At 43.1% G+C, this 21,326-nt stretch overlaps 1 protein-coding gene across 1 annotated transcript in view; it reads left to right on the plus strand.

Moving 5' to 3' along the window:
- The window catches only part of TAF4B (TATA-box binding protein associated factor 4b), a 72,573-nt gene extending 60,324 nt beyond the window's left edge, over positions 1-12,249 (plus strand). The window contains exon 15 of the mRNA XM_053964166.1: positions 9,697-12,249. Coding sequence (XP_053820141.1) covers positions 9,697-9,861 — 165 coding nt within the window. The 3' untranslated portion in view covers positions 9,862-12,249. The remainder of the gene's footprint in view (positions 1-9,696) is intronic.
- The last annotated feature ends 9,077 nt before the right edge of the window (positions 12,250-21,326 follow it).

Raw genomic sequence — 21,326 nt, forward strand, 5'->3', positions numbered from 1 at the left:
TCTTCATAGTGGTTTTCTGTAATTATTGCCGGATTTGTTTCTGAATATTTAACAAGTCTGCCTGTTAAGTAGTTTTCAGTTATTTCTCATCATCTGTGGTATGTCTGCTTTATTAAAAGCTTCATGAGATTATGCCAAAGTGAGGCAGATAACAGTGTTGCTGTTGAAAGCTGGTGATCCATTATTTACTTTGCCACTTTAAAAGAATGTGGACACGACACGCCTAAAGCTGACCATAAACCTTGATAACATTCCCTTGTCACAAATTTACCTGCTGTATTTTAAGCAGCTTGTCTTATGGTTGCCACATAGACTGATTTGTAAGGGCAGTACGTGAAACTGATTCTGACAGTTGAAACCATTTTGGTTTCTTGCATGCAAGCTTGCATTCCAGTGCCTAGTTCTTAGGCTTCATGCTACCAGAAAGCATTTCTCTGCAGACCTTTTTTTTTTTTTTTTCCTATTTTGTGAAATTATGCAGGATAGCAATCCTTGAGAAACATTTAGATTTAAATGTTTTTAAGTGTCCCAATATGTCTGAGCAGGATTTATAAAAGGCTTAAGACTCCTCATGTAGAATAAAGAATGGTTTTGACAAACTCTCTCTAGTTCAAGAAGCAGAACATTTGTAATACATTCATGATAACATGGTAAAACATCCTGAGCAGTAAACAACATTCCATTCTTCAGAGATGAAAGGAGGTCTTTGAAACTGAAAGCAAGTACAATATGGCCTTAGGCTGATACACATTTGGGCATCTTTAAAATCATCTTTTTGGGCAACCTGTCTGAGAGTAATTTAAACAGGCAGGATGTGCTTTTTCATTTCAAATTGCAAATACAGACAAAATACAGAGTGCTTTACTCTCAAATAATCTTAAATGTCAGAAATTCTAGACTGTGCAATGGCATGTAAATCTGTGCATAATACTCCTGTGACTTTTAAAATTTTTTTTAAAGACTAATAACTTGGTAGACATGTATGATGGAAGAAATTATTCCTAAATATTAATGATATTTAACATTATTGAGTGAAATCACTGATGCTAACTGGATTAAGATTTTTAACTATGACTTCAGCTTTTTTGGATAATGTTCTTTGTGTCTCCTATGGCCATGTCAGCTCTGTACAGCTTCTTCTTATGGTTGCCTACTGCAATAATTAAAGGAAAGGAATTCTTTCAAGCAATTATTGATGCAAACCGAAGCCCTAATGTATTTGGGCAGACGGAGGAAATAATCATTTACAGTATGTATTAAAAAAGTGAAACTCTGTAAGCAAATTTGTCATATATTTACCTTCCTTTATTCAGTACCAAAATGTAATGGATATTGGGAAAGTTCAGTTCAGCAAACTGGGTTGGTTGGATCTGCTGCCTACTGTTGCAGTACATGTGAAGGGCTCAAACCAGCATTTTAGGGAGCATGGTGTGCTAACTTATCCACAAATGAGTATCTGTGTTAAACTGGGATGATTCTTCAGCCCAAGGTTTTCTATTTCTCCACACACCAGCACTAGGCTTTGCTCCTCTTTTGAAAAGTCTTTTTTTCCAAGATACTTGAGCACATGATTCCTGCACATTCATCTTATTTTGATGTCTGAAATTGTGCTTTTCTTGGTCTTTCCAGGAGACCTATTATGGGTCATTTTAATGTGGTAACTAGAACATGTGGTGACACAAGGATGTGCTTTCCAGCTAGAAGCCTGCTTGCCAGCAGCCTCATCACCTCATAGCCTAACAAGTACAGAAAGAGGCTCTTGTCCAGAGGAGTGCCTGTCAACTAATTTGGACCTGAAAGCAACATAAAAACCATAATCTATATATTGCCATGATTGCTTATGTATCTCTAAAGTTGAAATAGCAGTAGGGACAAATCCATGATGATCATGGAATGAAAAAATAAGGCTAATTTTCTAGGCCTAATTGAAAAAAAAATTAAAGAAAGACATCAGTGTAATGGGAATTCTTTTTCCTTTCTTGTTGGAAACACTAGTTTGGGTAGTTTTGCATGTTCTCTTTACTGCAACTTAACATTTGAATGGTATTGTTCAGAAAGAGCAATTTGAGACAGCCTTGGTAAGAATATCCCTCTGTTGTGAAAATGTGTTAATTGGTACTACTTGTAATCCAGAGGTGGCGATATCTTCATCTCTCTCATTCTTATCCCTCTGGACAGTTTTGGATACAATGAATAGGAGAGGCCTTCAGATTTCATTTATATGTGTCTTGGGATTTATGCATTTGTTACCCACCTCTACTCCTCCCCTAGTTTGAGGGCATATGGTAAACAGTAATGAATTAAAGGGTAGGAAGAATTGAAAACTAACTCATCTTGGGAAGGGAGGACACTTCTAAAACAAATAAGAAAAAAGTAAACTTGAAACCACAGACTCATTTTCCCAATTCTTTGTTCTGTTTCATAGCTTTTACTGGTTGGTAACACGCCCCATAATGTTTTCAATGCTGATAAATAGTCAAGGATTTTTTATATTTTTTATTAGGTTTTACTGCTTTTCTGTTGACAAAGCCATTTTGGAAACAGCTTTTTCTCATTTCCACTGTAACTGGAGTCTTAGAAATTTGAAGACTACAGTTCTGAGTCCTTAAACTTTCTTTTCTGCTATTCAGAGGTGTCTTGGGTGCAAGGTCATCTTTGGCCTTGAACCAAGAGCTGTGTATTTGTGTAGAATCGTGCACCAGGGAGGAAAAATGTCTGCAGATGTTTCTGAAAGTAGATTCAGAAGACTGGCTGTTACACTTATGGTCATTATCTGAATTCTTCTACTTTGTATAGGAGAATTTAGTTGAATACTAGTACTTCTGTGTAATTTTTTGGGGTAGGCCACTTGCTTTGCGCCGCTTTCCTGAGTCCATGATAACACATTAGAACATTATAACTTAGAAGTGATGCAGTCTCTCCTGCCCCAAAGGCTATTGGTGCTGAGTTCTTCACTTGCTTTCTTCCAGGCTGGTTCCACTGACTGACTCAGGGGTGTACATTTCGTGTTTTTTCTTTCTTTTTGCCAGATCAAATGGCAAAGGAAATTCCACTTTCCAGATACTGCTTGTGTCTGTTCTGTCCCTTGCCAAGACTGGCTACTCTGTTAGTAAGTGTGGGTTTTGCCTCGTCACAGGCTTTGCTGTGCAAACATAAGCTACTGCAAGTAGTTGCTACATAAGTAAATCATGCAGCTGATATGTTGTGGTCAGTGCAGAGCCATTCAAATACTCCCTTTCTGTCAAACTCCTAGCCCTGGCCAACATACTTAAAATAAGTTGATACTTCCAGGGTTGTGCACATCTAATACAGCAGTCCACACTCGCATTCTTCTTCTGCAAAGAAGTTTGGCAAGCAAAAATGGAAGAAATGCCTTGTTTACCACAGTGGGCATTGTTCCATTTTTAGTATTGACTGTGGGTGGAGGAAATGAGCTTGTCATCTTCTCTTGTGTCTGCCACATCTGATCATTGTTAGCAGAACTTAAACTTACCCTTCTTGCTTTACAACTTTGGGATGCTGGTATCCACATTGATTAAACATATTCTGTATATGGTGCTTGTTTAAGATTTGGAAATGTTCTTTAGGTTGACCAAGGAAGAACTAAGCCTTTGAGCAACAAGTCCTTTCTGCAGAATGGAAGTAAACCCAACTCTTCCAAGTGACTGGGGAAGACATATGATTTGTTTTTTCTGGTGTGTGACAATACAATGGCTTATTTTATTATTTTATTTTATTTTATTTTATTTTATTTTATTTTATTTTATTTCATTTCATTTCATTTCATTTCATTTCATTTCATTTCATTTCATTTCATTTCATTTCATTTCATTTCATTTCATTTTTTATTCCCAGAAGGGGTTTTGCTCTTATAAGTGGTAACTGTAGAAGCTACTGCCACTCGTTTTGGCCATAAACTTTTCTGATGAGGGAACACACTAGGACAAATCATCAGCTTCAGTATTGGTGTTAAGGACATGACTGTGTCTAAGTGTGAATTTAAAGGCATGAATTGGCTCTGTAGCAAATGATAGCTCTCTGTGCAATGAGGCCACTGCTTGGTCTTTGGCATGGGTACATGATCATCTGCAAAAGTATTTTCTTAGAAGCTGCATAAAATTAATTTAAAAGCAATCACTTCAAATTGAGCTACTTATATATAAGTAGGTGTTCATAACAAGGCTACAGAATCTGTTTCTACACTTCAGTGGTTTCCTTCACTTTCTCTGTGTCTCTTTCTGTCTCTGTCACCCCTTCTCCCAGCCCATAGGTATTAAGTGATACTGGAGGGTGAGGTTTTTTCTACTTTGCATATGCTGAATGTATGCAGACTCTTGATTTAAATTTCTGGTTCTTATTTAAGCACTTGGACAACTGAAGTGTCTGTGACATGGTCATTACCTTTGGAGAAGAAGGCAGCTAAAAATTACTGCAATTATAAAATGTCTCCAGCATCTTAGTTACCTGTTTCAAGACCTAAGAAAGCACAGCTCTGTCAGCTAAAGAGTTTCAGTTTCTGTGCTGAATTTCCTCGTGCTTGTCAGTCTAGGCTATACACTTGATCTGATTTTTTCCCCATATAAATAGGCAAAAATATTCTCAACTGCCATTCACACACTTCAGAAATACAGTTCATTGGCCCATATTGTGCCTTCTCTGTGCTAGAGATGAACTTAATTCTTCTTATATGTGAAAGAGATCTGCAATTTAAATGACTAATTGCATTGTAGCTTTAGGCTGAACATATTGGTAATGCACAAATGTTGATGACATGTGAAGGGTCAAGAGATTTATAATTTAGTTGACAATACATTGCTTAAAATGATGTGGCAAAGAGCCAGAAAATTTCAGCTTAATAATTGTCTGTTAACTAACATGACATATTTGTATAGGATTCATTACCTCCAGGTACAGATTAAGCATCTGATGTACCCATAAGAAGTGACATGCGTACATGAATCTTGGGCATAATAGTGAATAAACTGACATTGCATTCACAGTAATTTGTTTCAATATGTAAAACATGTTGTTGCCTACATTTGAAAGGACTTGTAGGAATGTTGCAATGAAATCTGAAGAAAAATGTGTAATTGAATGGAGTTTTCTATTATATAGATCTGACAGCTCTGTGAGGCTTTTTTGTAGGCTGCAGATAACATCATAAATACACGCTTGTTTTCAGCTGCACAAGAAGCAGTCTGGACATAGAGATCTGAGTCTTTCAGCCATTGGCTTGAGCTACCCTAATGGTCTGTAGGGTTAAAAAAAATACAAAATCCCCAGACCCCAACTTAAAACAACCAACTTTATTTTTAAAAAAGAATCATATAAATATTGAGTCGTGTAATATTTTAGTGTTGTGAATGTGGGAGTATTTCTGTCAGACTGAGGTTTGTTAGAATAGGCAGCATCAGTAGGCTGGCTTGCCACCAGACTGCTATCAACTTCTTTCACTTTGTTTTCTCTGGCCTACATTAGCCACTTACGTGTACGAGCAAAAACGTCACAATTTTGCCAGGGTCTGTTCCTTTCCCCCTGCCTGCTGGAGGAGACTCAGGTAAGTGCTAGAACACAATGTGTTAATGGTTTTTTAACTCTTGTTTCCTCCTATGAGACAGAAATGTGTTGTGTGTTTTACAGCTGGGAAACCAAGTACAGCATACACTAGATATCACTGATCTCAGGGTGACCACATGTGACAGAGATGGGGGCTGAACCTGGATGCTTTTGCTTCAGTTCACTAGGTGCTCTTACCACCTTTCAGCAACATCTCTGCTGTACACAGCTGTCATTTTTCAATGTTTGGGGATATCACTGAAAAGTGTCTCATGACTTTGCTTCCTTCTGCTGGTGGTATTTTTATAATGTTCAGCAGAGCTGCAATAACAGTTTACTCTCTTGGGATCTTGGCTCTGGGCCTGTAATATGTTTATGCCACACCAAAAATTGAAATGAGAACTCTTGGCTTGACTTTTAAACATTTGACTGAGTGCTTTTCTCCCTTAAAGTTTCTGCCTCCCAAGAGTTTAAAATTTTGAATTTTGGTTAAAGTCATTGAATTTGGGAAAGGGAGCGTATACTCCACCAGGAACAGCTCACTGAACCTGACTGGAACTTGGTGGGGAGGGACGTGTCTGCAGACCTCCATGAGTTTTGTGTCAGGGCCTGTAGAATAGCTCTGAGCAGTTTCGAAATCCTTGTTGGTATCCATGGTCCAAACTTGCAGATGCCAAGCTCCAGATACCTTGCAGACTAGAAGAAAGGTGGTAGTGGCGACTCTGTAGTTAATACACTCCTGCCTTTTCAGAAAATTGGTATTTCATTCTCCATCCAGCCACTGGAGAGAGCTCTAGAGATCTTTAAACAGGTTTCAGAGCAACCTTTGAATGAAACTGGCTGTTCAACAGCTTGGGACTACAGCAGGAACACCACAATGGGATCTGCTGCCAAGTGAGTGTAATTGATCTCTGTCAGGTGTTTATAAAAGGCTCTAGGGGTGAGAGTGTGCTGCTGTGGAAAAGGTGCTGATTTGGGCTCAATTCTGAGGATAGTTCAAAAGCAGGACTGCTGCTGTTGTGACCTCCTGGGCCTGATTTTAAGCCAGTTGTTGTCTCAGTACTGGGATGGGTGGTTTACAGTGGTGCAGTTACACTGCTGTAGTGCCTCGCCTGGCTAACAAACAGGGTCTGCCAGCTGTGATACCCAGGCTGACAGGTAGAATCTACACTGGCAGTTGACCCTCCTGGGCTGTGTGTCTGTCATTTCCCTTTTGGAAGGAAGGCAGGGTGGTGAGGGTTTACTGAAAGTCAGGAACTTCAAGGAAACAAAAAAAAAAAAAAAAAAAAAAAAAAAAAAAAAAAAAAAAAAAAAGAGCGAGAGAAAAAAAAAAGAAGTTGCTATTTAGAGCACTAATAATTAGATGTTGCAGAAGGGGGATGCAGGCTGATTGTAGTACCCTTTGTTAGAACTGATTCTATCAGAATCACAGGGATGCATTTTCTATTTGTTTATCTTTGTACTTGTCTGTGACCTGGTTGAAAAGCAGCAGTTTTCCCCTAGAAATAGACAAAGCTGTCTTGGGGTATGCTGAAGACAAGCAGTGAAGAATCCTCCAAAACAGCAAGACCCAAGTGGTTGCTGCCTGAATGGGAGGAGCATAATAGAGATGTCTGGGAGCAAGGAGTCAACTGGTGTTTTTCAGGTCTCAAAAGTTTTGTGCTTTTGAGGAAGGAGTATGTGAGATCTAAAGGAGAGGAGTATTGACTGTTGCCTAGGGCTAGACAAGGTTGACCTCCTACCCAATAGGAGTTTGCTCACGTGGAGCAGCAGAGAACCCTCCCCTAAAGTGTCCCTTGTGTCGCTTGAGAGCTTAGAGCTGGGCATTTAATAAGTAAAGTCTTGGACATTAACAGCAGGGTTTGTGATGGTTCTTTGGGATGTGCAGATCTTGGACCACTGCTTGGTCCAAGTTCCAAAACAAAACCAGGAAAAAACAGTGTTTCAGTACAACTGTGGAAGACAGTAGCTAACAGGAGATAGTGCTCAGCACTGCATAAATTCTCTTAAAAGTGGGTTCCCTAGCATGGTCCCTATCTGGACTGGAATGACTTAGGCTGTCTGTTGGTTTCTTTTATTTTAAACCATCATGTACTGTGAGAGAAGGACACTTTCTTTGAACTTGTAGTAGGAGTTATTGGTTGTCGAAGAGTTCCTTGGCCCCTGAAATGCTGTGCTGGGTAGCTTTGATAAGCCAGAGTGATGCTATGGGAAACTTAGAACTGTGAATGGCTGTCTTAGTAAACAGGGGCCCAGAATAAGCTTTGACTTTGGATGTGGTATTACAGCATAATATCGCTTTATGTCTCTGCACTGGGCATGATGGGTAAGAATTTAAGAATAAACAAATCCATAACAATGTCTCAAATTCAGGCAGCTTGGTACTTCTGCCCTGTTGTAGCATCTTGCAGCTACAGCAGCTTCCAAAGTGGGCTGGGCGATTTGTGCCGTCTGTCTCCCTTTTTGTAAGAGTGAACAGGATTGAGTGGCTTTGTTTGGTGTCTTTTTCAAGGTAAGACTTCTAGTCTAATGACTTATTTAGAGAGAAAATACTTTCACCTCAATAAAGTTCTTTGAATTATAAAGGACATTGCTCTTGGGTTACTGAAAACCCTTGGGGTTTGTTTCATTTATAACATTGCCTCGGGCCTTCTGCTGCATCCTGTTGGACTGACCTCCTTTTCAACCCGTGCTGGCAGCTGCATTGCAGAGCTATCTTTTCCCTGGATCCTTCAGGGTTGTCATATGACAAACTTGAACTGTGACCCTTTTGTGTCTTACCAGGACAGCAGTGCCCTCTGTGCAATGTGGCCAGCAGTCTTCCCCACGCACGCATTTGTTCCAAGCCATTTAACAAACTGAAAGTTTCAAATGATGGCATTTCATAGTGTTTAATAGTATTGACTGTAAAGCAAATGAAATGGTGCTGAATACCCTGCATGCTGCTTGTAAAAAAATACAGCTTCCATTTCTGCAATGTGCCCTGGGTTTTCTGTGGCTAGCATGTGCTCTCTGGTGAATCTCTTTATATTTTTAATAAATTTCAATGCTTCCACCCTAACAACAGTAGCATTTGCTGCTATATGTAGTCCAGCACTGGTAGTCATTTCTAATAAATGGGGGGTTTAAACAGATTTCTCTAAGCAAAGTGGGCAAAGTCATTTTGCAGAAGTCTTGCAGAGAGTGTTAGGGTAAGAATTGATATAGTTAACACTGCATCCAAGCAACACCATCTCCAAGTGGTGTTGATGCTGGCAGGCATTGCCTTGCTGAAGTTACAGAGACTGAGCACTCGTATTTGTACAAATTACATTCATTACCAAGAACCCTCCAGTAGTGATAAGAGACTGGCTGTGCAGCACAGATTGGCTCCAAGATAAGTAGCCAGTCTATTGTGCAGCTCATGGTAATCTTCCTCTTCCCCACCCCTAATAATAAATCTTGGGGCATTTTGGAAAGCATGGGGGTTGCTCGTTCCAGTAGCTTGAATATAAAACTACTAAATAACATCATCTCCTACCAGTTGTATTTTCATAACCAAGCAAGGCAGCTGACTGAGATGGATAGGCTCAGATACAGTGTTCTGAATATCTGGATGCTTTCACTGAGTATTTGTTGCCCTCTTAAAGGACAGAGCACAGATGATGGCTGGGATGAGTTTCTCCTGGCCATGTTCTAAAGGTAGGGTGCACTCACAGTGACAGTTTGCCTCATGAAGAGATGGAAACCTCTGGAGCAAGCAGTAGTTAGAGCTGTGCATGACCTGGGGCTCTGCATAGGTACTGTGTTAGTACCTTCCTCATAGTTGCCTGATCCTTTCTCAGTGCAAGTCTGTTTAGCAGACTTCAGTGAAACAGCAGTTATTTATCTTACCATATTAGTATAATTTTAAAGGAAGAAAGAACTGTGTGGTTGCTTTGACTGAAATAAATCATCAGCTGGCAAGTGCTTGCTTTGTCTTTTTCAGTATATAATCTGCAAAGATTTTTGGATTGATGGTTTTCAACATGGAAAGCTGAACATCAGTGGGCTAGTTTTATACAAGTAGGCAGTATAATCCAACCAGTTTAGTTAAAATTTCTATTTACATGAAATTCTAATGTTTCTGATGGGTTTTTTCTTCCTCTCTCCCCCATTTAGGGTTTGAACAGTAACGGAATTGCTGGATCATCAGGTTTTAGCCTTACGAAGCAGATGTTCTGTCCAAGAGTAACCCGTGTCTGTCTCAGGGACTTGATATTCTGCATGGAACAAGAGAGGGAGATGAAGCATTCTCTACGCTTGTACCATGCTCTTCTGAAGTGATTTGAATCTTGCATTTCACCATACTGTCTACTGCCAAAGATAACACTGAAGCATTGTTGCACTGTCTTGAAATTCCAGTTTCTGGAAAATGATCCGTTGTAAGGATAACTCTTGTTTACAGATAAGCATTTTTTTATTAAATACCTAACTTAGCACCTGTAAGGTTTTTAATAATACTTGGCTTAAATCAGTCTGTAAAACAGTCAAAACACTGAGCTGCACACATAAGCACCTATCTGCTTGCATTTAACTGTCCTACAAGCTCTGAGGGCTTGATAAGTGTCCCTAGTTTGTGTATGCCACTTGCTTCAGTACTCCAGAGTCTGCAACATCTGTTCTATGTGTAGTGCCACCTTCCAACCCAATCTTATTTAGGGAAACAAATATCATTATAATGGCACAGCATAGCATGGCAACTGTATTTAATCATGAGCCAGCAGTCAGTAAACATGCTAATGTATTGCCTGTCTGACTCAACCATCTTAAATTTTCTGGGTTTAAAATTACTACTGGATGCTCATTGGTGGAGATCAAAGTAGCAAGCAAAAGGAATGAGGGGTCCTTTCTACCCCACACTTTGCCTCGATTGCCCTCAGCCTTTCCTCTGAGAAAGTGACTGAGGGAAGGAGGACAAATCAGTCATTCTTGTAATTGGAAGTACATCACATAGTGTAGTTAGGGCATACTTGCATGGTCATGGAAAATTCGGAATTACTAAAAATAAAAGGAGTAAAAGATCCTAAAAAGGGAGGGTAAACAGAAAAAACAGCTTATCTTTCTGTGGATACAAAAAATAGCATTAAAGTTGAGCATAGATGTGGAAAGATATTAACAAAACCTGTTCTGACTATAAAAAAGGAAAAAGTTGAGATGCATTGAAACTGGCGCTGAAGACTCCTTGGAGAGGAGCAGTGTTTGCAAAGCACAGGATTCACTGCTTTAGAATATTGTTTTAATACTTTAATGTGGTGTAACAGGGAAGCTTCTCAAATAGAAAGTATTTAGACAGTTGCTTTGTTCCCATTCAGTGAGAAGGAGGACTCTGGATTATAAAGACTGTTAGAACAGGTTCAAAGATTGTCTACTTGGTGGTAAAGACTGCCTTGTGGTGGAAGGAAAGCCCTCTGGGTCACCCGTCTCCCCAGGCTCCAAACATGTTGCCTTTCATGACACGGCGCTGTATAGTATGACTGTTTCCCAGGACTGGTGGGAAAACACTGACTGCATTAATGGAATCACAGAATATCCTGAGTTGGAAGGGACCCTCCCCAAGGATCATCGAGTCCAACTCTAAAGAGAACGGCCTGCACAGGGATCGAACACAGAACGTTATTTGCACTGTGCTCTAACCAACTACTGAATGGCTTCCTGCTGAATTTTCTTTTCTTTGACAAGAAACAAGCTTCCTATGGTTATTTGGCATGCTGCTTCAAAACTTGAAGCAGCTATTCACACAACTACTCTGCACTGTCAGAACCAGTGTAGATGGTTACCAAATTCACGAAGTTGTGAATTGGTTATGTTGGTTTTTGTTGGAACAGTAGTAAACAAATCTAGTAAATGAATAATGAATACTGTAAATTATTTATATATGTATATATAGCACATATATATATATATATATATAAGAAAAGCAGTACTTTGACTATAGTTTGCAAGATATTGATGACATCGGGCAAAATTGTTTTGTATTATTAAATGCTTAGCTTTACTTTTTATGTAAAGTGCAGCATTTTCCATATTTGTGTACTGTTATCTTATTGATCAGATGTTAAAAATTATTTTAACTATTGCATTAAAGCAATTATTTTATTAAAAATAATAAATTGGCAAGTTTGTTTCCTGATGTGAGAAGTTCAGCATCCGAAGCTGTCAGCACCATGACTAATGGTGTGACTTGGGAGAGCGAGTCCCAGCTGTCTGCCCATCGCAGGAGCTGGCACGGTTTCCTCACGTGACATATTAACTATGAACAACTCTGTTTGAAGGGGTTTTAAACAGAAATAGGTGACAGAGAAAAGGATTGCTGGAAAGGGATGGGGTGGGCAGGGAGAAAAAACAATGTCTCATGTCTGATTTCCTCCTCTCAGCACGGAGACTGGGTTGTGGGGTTTTTTGTTGACAGCTGGGCAGAGGTGAGAGCTTTGCACATGTTCTGGGAAGCAAAAGCATGAACTGTGTCAGACTTCAGCAATGTGCTATGGAAGCACTGTCCTAAATTATTTTTAAAGCAACTCACAATTAATTAAGCGCAGGCTGGAGAACCACCAAGAGCATCTGCAAATTGGCCTGCCTCTTTCTCTTGAAACCAGTGCAATACTGAAGTGAAATATGTTGGAGAAAATGATTGATAAATAGATGTATCTAAAGGATTATGGATGATTCAGGTGTTTTTATGGCCTGCCTATGATGCAGATCACATGCTTTTATTGCTGCCAGAGCAAGTTGTCTCTCACCAGTAGACTCTCCCTGTTTGCTCCCTCTTCCCCCATCTGTCATGTCCACACCCACCCCACTCCCAAAAGACCTCTCAAATTCAAAAAATTCACACTGTAAGGAGTAGCAGATGTTTCAAAAAGGTTTTTCAGCAAGTCTTTAGGCCTAATTTCAGACAGGGACAGCTTTGTCTTTGGTGCAAAAACTGAAAATACTTGTCTCCTTGCCAAGAGTTCATCCTGCCTCCCATTTGACCTCAGCTTTGTTTCTGAGAAAAGTGTCCTCTAAAGTGGCATTCAGGAGATACCTGGGCTTTGCTCAGCCACATCAGGAATTAAAGGAGAGATCAGCTGGGGTTCGCTTCCATGCTTTTCCCCGTTTTTCCTACCCTTTATGGGAATACTGAAATCCCAGTCATAAGAGTATGAGGACAAAACCTGCTATCATACTCCCTTGCCTTGTAGTTCTCAGTGTGCTCATGCTCAAGCTTGGGAACCTGGGGGGACTGTCTGTGCTACCGGTGCTGGGAGGGCTCTAAAGCTTGCTCCAGGCACTTCCTGCTTTCCAGCTGGCCTGCCAGCCTAGTGGCTGTTTCTGATGCACTGAGCTGGCTGGGCAACTATCCCTGCCACTGAAGTGCTCAACCTTCAGAGAAAAGGGTATACAGCTGTGGGGGGAAAGCTGTTGTTGCTTGCTCTTTACTGCTATCTCAGCAGCATTCTATGCCAAATTTTGTGTATTACTTGCTGTCAAAAGGGGGCCTTAGTGTTTCTCCTCCAACTGCTGCTTTTTCCTTTTATTGCCATTTTGAAGTCTTAGCACTGAATCTAGCCCTTTGCACTGTCTTTGACTCCAGCTTTTCCCTTCTCCCCATGGGAAAGCCTAGCTGGAGTGCACTAACACACCCTGCAGCTTTGTTCGAGGTTTAATGAGGAAGGTAGCAGGGGATCGTGAGACATTGCTGGATGATTCCTCAAAGCCATTGCACTCTCTTGGACACTTTGACACGAGTAGCTTAAGGCTACTGTTTGCATCAAGTTGTTCTAGCCCCCCTCTCTTTGTAGGCACCTGTGTCCTGCCATGTGAGTGCACTGTGCTGAGCAAAAGTGCTGTCAGCTGTTCTCCAGGTTCATTTCTTTGCTCTGTTCTTTGCTTTCCTCTTCATTTGTAATCACTGGGGTGAAGAGAGAAAGACTAAAGCAAGTGAGGATGTCCTGAAGGGGAAGACAGTCCAAGTGATTGGACTTGGTGAAACAGGCTTGTTCCCAGCAGCTTTTCAAATGAGGGCTGCTGGGTTTCTGAGGCCAAGTGCTCCACACTCTTCCCTGTGCATGTAGCACACAATGTCTGCACATGCTGTGAAAACTGGATGCCATTGTTATCCCAGGTCCCATGGCCATAGCTCTGGAAATAACTTCAATCTGTAGTGAAGGCTTTACTCCTTTGAGGGGTGCAAAGCTGAGCACCAAGACTGAAGACCACAGCACACTGTACCTGTCTGTTCTGAAACTTTGGGTTTTGGGCTCATTATGATGTGTCAGTGGCTTGTCCCTCCCTCACTGGATGCAAAGGCTGCTTGTCTACAGGCCACAATGCCATTGTTTCATTTGGTGCAGACCTTCAGTAACCTAGACAAGCACCTCATCTGGCTTTGTAACACTGAAGGAATAAGAAATAAACTTCATCCTTTCCTTTCAGATATATCCTATAGCCTCTTCTTTTCTCTTGCAGGTATGAGATGGTCACTCATTGCCTGCTCTCTGTAGCTATTCTGGCATGTTAGCTGATAACTTTGCTACCCAGTCTCTCCTCATGAGCCCCTGCTTCACAGTTCCCCTTCTGGGGAGCCTGGTTTTGAAAGGGGTTTTTGCTGTGAAGAAGGGAGGAAAAGGAGGATTTTCATACTGGACTTTAATGGTTATTCTGGAGTGGAAGGAGATAGTGGCACAGGTCAGCCCACAGCTACTTTCTGCGCCAGGAAGATTCTTGCAGGAAGTTAGTGTTTCATGGTGGCCAAGATTTCCACCATTAAGTCCTACTTCAGTCAGAGGTTTTCTACAAGGTCCTTATAGCAGTAGGTACTTGCCATCTTCCAAGGGATGTTTCCCTGGCAGAACCATCCAAAGTTCCTGCTGGACACCCTATCAGAGATGGTCATCCATTCTCTTCCCCAGCCCCATCTCACAGTCCCACAGCTCTTCTATGTCTCATTGTCCGCCTGTGTGTCTCAGAACTAGCGAAGGGTACAGAGCTTGTTTTGTGTCATTCAAGTGGACACTGAGGAGTGTCAGGACCCCCCTGAGGCCCCAGAGGGTGACCAGTATGTGTTTCACCAGAGTTCTGCCCGTTTGCAGTGTCACTAAAAGACTACTTCCCCTGCACCCTGGTGGGAGGGAGCAAAGGTGGGGGTCTTCTGCATAGGTACTGCTAAAACATAAAGTGCCTCTTAGCAGCTTGGCATGCCATGCTCCCACTCACAGGCTTTGTTTGATAACTGCTCTGCAGTTATCAGTAAGCAGTTACTGTCTCTACCAGATCACAGGGAATAGTATTTTTAAATCTATTTGAAATTAAAAATTATCTGACAGATCATCTGTATCTGTTTTTGAGAGCTAATTCATAATTATGTGTAGTTCCCCAAGCTTCTTGAGATATTTGCTCTTCCACTTTGAAGTGTTTAGCATGACAGGGTTTATTATTTACAGTTATTTTAAGGTGTTTCTTATTTCTGTTCTTAGAACCTGGAAGGGAGGATGGAAGTATTTTTCAAGTAATTATGTGTGAATATACATGTACTCTGTGTGTATAAGGATGGCTGAATAACTTTTAAAAAAATACTCTATGTAAAGACTGAGTTATAACAGCTCCCAGGCGTGAAACTCCAGCAATAAGGAGAGAGGCAGGAAGGAGATAAATTATCTTCTTTCTTTAAGAGGTTTCAAGTTTTAATGTGTTAAAATCCTTTGATACCTTTGTGCAAAATTGGGCAGAGAATAAAGACTCCCTTGAAGAGCTGATCAGCGGGAAGTCTCAAGAAGGAAGGATAGGAAAAGGAGAATGCATACAGAGAATCGAAAACAGAGCTTGCTCCTCTCTTCAGGAGCTTCAGTGATACATTTATGTGCATTCTGGCAGAGCCTTTCTTTTAGAGAAAAGACAGAAAAGGACCTTCCTAGAAACAAAGTAGGTGAGTATGTGTACACAGACTGTGTATTTAACGAAGCAGACTTACTGAGGAAGAAATCCTTATATTGTTGCTTCCTGCTCAATGCAATTTTCATTTTTAACTTCATGTCTCTTACAATTTGGAAAACCCCTCTGTTATCACCTCATCTCTCTCTGAAGGAGTAGCAAGTGCTATCACCAGCACAGAACTGAGCTGCTGTGGGCCACATGCTGTCTATGGGAGTTGTTAGCCTAATGCTGAAACAACAGGCTGGAGTAAGGAGATGTATAGCTACATTAGACATACCAGGAGATGTGTAAATACAATGTAGTCTACTCAGCACCTCATAGCTGAAGCAGTTTTCCTCTACTGATGTGAATAAACCACGGTTGGAGGCTTATAGCCCACGTGAGCGTCCGCCTTGCATCAAGCTGAGGTAGTAATCAGGCTTGTGCTACCTCTTGTCAGGGCCAGGTCTGTAATTTTCTGCACCCTGCCTTTCACCAGCCCATTCCTTAGCCCTTTGCAGATGGGCTGGCAGGTATTGCAAGCTCAAAGAGGCCTCATCTCATACAGCTCTCAGTCTTTGCTTCTAATTTGAAAGCTTTAGCCTTCTTTATTACAGGGGAAAAAAAACTGAAAGTGACCCAAACGTCAGGTAGAGAGGGCAAATATTAAAAGTAAGCTTGTTTTTGCCTTTGAAATTCCACACTTCTTAGAAGCTGTTGGTGCCCCAGAGCTGGGGAGGATGGCTCCAGAAAAAGATCCCCTCAAGTGTGCAATCAGCCCTTCACAGCAGTCTGCTGAGGATGCTGGAACAGAAATCAGCGTTCCGAGTTTTTTTTTTTCCCATGCGGTAAAGAAGAACCTGTGGGAAGGTCCTGCCTATGTCCTTACACAAAACCAGGATATCCAGTTATTAGTGAGAGATACCTCCAGGGCAAGCTCAAATTTTGCAACACTTCCCAAGGCAGGGAAAATGCCCTGGGCTAGGGCAGTCTTGGGAAGAAAATGAGTCAGGAGCCCTTTCTTTCTTTCTTTTCTTTTCTTTCTTTTCTGTCTTCCTTTCTTTCCTCTCCCTCTCTCTTTCGTTCTCTTTTTTTCTTTCTCTCTTCCTTTCATTTTTTTTTTTTTTCCCTTCTCTATAGTCCTGATTGAGTAAAAACTTCGTAGGGATGAAAACTTTGCAGAGAACCTGACTCTTCCAGACCTCCCTGTACCTGGGTGAGGCTCCTCCACCTTCTGAGCTAGACTTCTGCCTTTTCAGGCTTTTTCTCCTTAACGGGCTCAACTTTCTGCAGTTCCGAGCCACGTCTGGGAACGGGGAAGCCGAGCTGACCCCAGGTGCAGCATTCCCCAAGGAAGAAAGCCCGGGCGGTGCCACCCAGCCCTCGCAGAGAGGAAGGGGTAGCGTGCTGCTTCTTTTGGTGATTCTTTCCCCTCCCCCAGAAACACAGGGATGATTTAAAGAAGGGATCAAGAAGATATTTAAAATTCCTGTTTAGCTGTCACCCGCCTTGGCCGGCACCTGACACATAGGAGCAGCCGAATCAGCACAGGCCTGGGGCAGGGTGGGTGGCACAGGGGCGATGGATGGCGGCAGCTGGCGCTGACCCTCCGGCAGCTCCTGCGCGGCGACCCAGCCCCGGGAAGGGCGGAGAGGCCGCGCTGGCGGAGGCAGCCTTGAGAAAGCTCCTGCTTGGCCCTGGGCCCAGAGGAGCCAGCACCGCCCTGCTGCCCCGGGGCCGCCGGGCCTGCCCTGCCCGGCCCGGCCCAGCCCCTGGGGAAGGCCCTGCCCGTGAGGAGGGCCCTTCCCCTCGGAGCGCCGCGGCTCTCGGCCAGAGGGCGGCTGGGAGGCCTGGCTGGGGGGATGTGGGCCCTCACTGAACCATGGTTCCCTGGGTGCTCCGTGATGTGACATGGCACCAGCATCCTGAGGCACATCTCTCATTGAGGAGGTCTCCTTGCGAAGCCAGTCTGCATCACGGGCAGTAAGCCATACGTAAGGGGCTCAAGTTCCTCACATCGGGATGCAGCATAAAGACTCCCTGGCTCTTGGAGCTGACATCCCCAGGCACATCTGACCAACATGCAGTGGCCTCGCTCCTCTTTCCCACTCTTATCCCCTCCACCTGTTTTCTGTGGTGTTGGATCCCCTTCACACCAGTTCTTTACCCCTACAGCTGCCTTAGTTTTGCATCTTTCCCCCCTGCTCATGCCTTGCACAAATCTGCTGTAGCACTGCCTGCATTCCCTTACTGTTCTCCCTGGCCTTCCCTTTCTCAGTGTTTTAAACCCTGGGAATGGTATTTTGAAAGTATAGGGTGTAGCCCCAGTAATAAACAATGCTGGGATAGTGGTGACAGCAGATGAGGACAAGGCTGAGGTACTCAACAAGTTTTTGGCTTCAATGGCAACTTCTCTTCCACATCTCTCAAGTGGATGGACAGCAGGATATGGACTTGGAGAGCAAAGTGTTTTTCACTGTGTAAGCATGACCACCTGACGAACCTGAATGTAGATAAATCTCCCAGAATCCTGAGGGAATTGGCTGATGTAGTTGCGAAGCCACTCTCCATGATATTTGAAAAGTCACGCCACTCAACTGAAGACTGAGGTGACTGGAAAAAGGGAAACATTGTACTCATCTTTGGAAAGAATAGAATGGGGGACCTTGGGAACTATGGACCTGTCAGCCTCAGCTTCATGTGTGGGAAGATCATGGACAGATCCTCCCAGAAACTGTGCTAAGGCACATGAAGGACAGGGACATGATTCAGGACAATCAGCACAGGGCAAGTCCTGCCTAACCAACCCAGTGGTCTTCTATGATGGAGTGACTACATCGGTGGACAAGGGAAGGGCTACAGATGTCATCTGAGTATCTGTAAAGCCTTTGACACAATATCCTACAACATCCTTCTCTCTAAATTAGAGAGAGAACAGTCCATCCAATTTGGTGGGTGAACCGTTAGATGGATAAGAAATTGGCTGGATGATCATATTTGGAGGATAGTGGTCAATGGCTGAGAGCCCTGAAGGACATCAGTGACGAGTGATGTCCCACAGGGGTCCGTATTGGGACTGGTGTTATTTAGTATCTTCATTAATGACGTAGACAGAAGGATCGAGTGCACCTTCAGCAAGTTTGCAGATGACACCAAGCTGGGTGGTGCAGTTGACACACTTGAAGGATGCTATCCAGAGGGACCAGGGGGACCGGGACAAGCTCAAGAAGTAGGCCCACAGAAACCTCATGAGATTTAACAAGACCAAGTGCAAAGCTGCACCTGGGGTCGGGGTAACCCCAGCCATGAGTACAGATGGGGGAAGAAGTCACTGAGAGCATCACTGATGAGAAGGAGTTGGTGGTTCTGGTGGATGAGAGGCTGGACATGAGCAGGCAACATGTACTTGCAGCCTGGAAAACCAACTGTATCCTGGGCTGCATCAAAAGCAGCATGGTCAGAAGATCAAGGAAGGTGATTCAGCCCCTCTGTTCTGCTATGATGATTCTGTGAATTCTGTACTGGGAGGGAACTGTCTGCTTCATCCAGGCACCTTCCAACCTGACTTGAACTTCTGTGCTTAGGCAAAACCCAAGTGAAATGCTCATGGACCAGCAACACCCAGACCAGGTGCCTCCACCTTCATTTTTTACATCTGTTGGGCACTTCTGCTCTGCCCGAAAGCCTGCCTTCCTCTTCAGCTTCCATGGCTACTCTGATTCTCCTCCCCATTCCTCAAATAATTTGTTTCCCTTGGATGACTGCCATCACTTCTCAGCCTTCTTCAGGTTTGCTGCTTTGATTGCCTTCCATAGGAGACATCTCCTGCACAAGCAAGTCCTCAGCTGCCCCTTGTCTGAGCTGAGAGCTCAAAAAGCTTTATCGCAAACCTGTTGTCCAGGCAGGAATTGTGAGCACTTGGGGGTCCCTGTGGGCATGTTGAGACATTAAATCAATTTGAACAGGGCTAAAATAGGGCTCAGTTACTTCCTCTCCCATTATCTTTGTTAATGAGTAGGCAGTGTCAATCCTGTGGTATTTGTGATCTTGAGAGCTTCCAAACCTTGAATGTAACTTCTTGAGAGCCTTGAGGAGTACTGGCTGCAAAAGTCTCTGCTGTCATTTCTGCCTTTCCAAGGTGTCAGAGAAGTAGGTTCCCTTTTCCCCAGGGAAGGACTGCCAGGGTGGAGCAGTTTTCCTTCCCTAGATTTTTGTGTGTACCTCCTGCAGAAAGAAGGCACGCTGTCCCATGCAGCTACAGTGCTTTTAGGCTATTAAGCTGTTTCAGATGTCTCGTTCAAGTTGGGCTTTGCTGTGATGCCAGTAAAAACTTGCTTCTGCAGCATCACAGAGAAGGCAGTACTCACTTCTCAGCAGCTGAAACCCTGCATTGGGAATTTCCCTCCATCTATTTTTTGGTAGTTCCCTTTCCCAATGTGCCACCCTGTGTGGAGGTCCATGGCCCATTGCTTGAGGCAATGAAGACCAAGGACAGCACTGTATTTATTATACCTTCCTAAGATTTACCACAACAAAGCCTTTTCCTGAAATTAGCTGTGAATCCTAAACTGACTGGAAGGTCACATCTTGTAACCTCTCCGAAGGTGGCACTTTGCAAACCCTCTCCCTCATCCTTTTGCTTCCTGATTCTGCTCTGTCTTCAAATGTGCAGGGAGCTCTCAGAGAGAATGGGAAACAGTCTCCACTCCCCCAGGTTCATAGTTTTACCTTCCATTGTGCAAACAGCAGGCTGTCTGAGGGAATACAAATGGTGCTCAGCACAAGGCTTGGATAATTAATGCTGTTTCTTTGAGCTACAGTATTACTTATGCCTCTGGTTGATATCTACAGTGATAAAGATACAGTCTTTTCTATGACTGCACAAAATAAATATATGGGAGGAAAAAATGGATTTTTTTCTGATCCAAATTAATGTGGGCCCAAAAATCTCACACTAAATCTCCCAGAACAAAACCATCCTATTTTCATGACCCTAGGAAAGGCCCTTAGATGCTCTTCTAGGAGCTTATGTGCCTGCACGTACCCAGACCTCCTCCCCAGAGCAGCTGGGGGGGACAGGGGCTCACCTTTCCCACAAAAACATGTGGGAACAGATAGGTCACATCCACCACAATGGTACAGGGCTTGTCTGCCACCCCCAGCATGGCTGCAGTGGGGGGACAGCATTTCCCTGCTGCTCCTTGGGGAGAAAAACCCTTGCTCAGTATATCCTGCCCCAAGGCAAAGCAAAAGCCATGAGGAGTCGCTCCAACCTGCTGTGGTTGGTTTAGACTATAAAATTGTGGGGGATTTTTTTGGTGTTATTTAGTGAGCAACTCACTGTGAATTTAATAGATGAGTTTTGCTATCAGTAACAACCCCCCTAACCCCCAAGCAGTTTATTTCATGTGTACAAGAGTAAAAAAAGGGAAAAGTAAGAACACCTCTGGGGAAAATAAGGGGTTGGGAAATGGCTGTAAGTGTAAGCACAGGATTGCCAAACCCACACGTTCAAAAAGTATGAATCAGATCTCCAGGAATCACAAGACTGGTGGTCTGAATTCCAAGTATGAAATCTGGGCAGTTCCTGAAGGGTATTTCCCTCCATATTTTCAATGCTCTAGGGGAAACTGTATGCCCTCCCTTGGGGAGAGAGTGTTGGTGGGCTGGAGTTGAGGCTTACACATGCTTATAAATCCATCCTCCCTTTGCTGGAGCCTCAGATGGTTGTCATGCCCTCCAAATCCTCCAAGCCTGCCTTGTTGCAGTGCTCTCCCCAGTGCGGGGCGTTGCTGCTGCTCCCTCATATCCCTGATGTATTGCCTGGAAGCACAGCCAAGCCCCAGTGCCCACCT

The sequence above is a fragment of the Vidua chalybeata genome, chromosome 1 (assembly GCF_026979565.1).
Source record: "Vidua chalybeata isolate OUT-0048 chromosome 1, bVidCha1 merged haplotype, whole genome shotgun sequence".
In the NCBI taxonomy this organism is placed as follows: domain Eukaryota; kingdom Metazoa; phylum Chordata; class Aves; order Passeriformes; family Viduidae; genus Vidua; species Vidua chalybeata.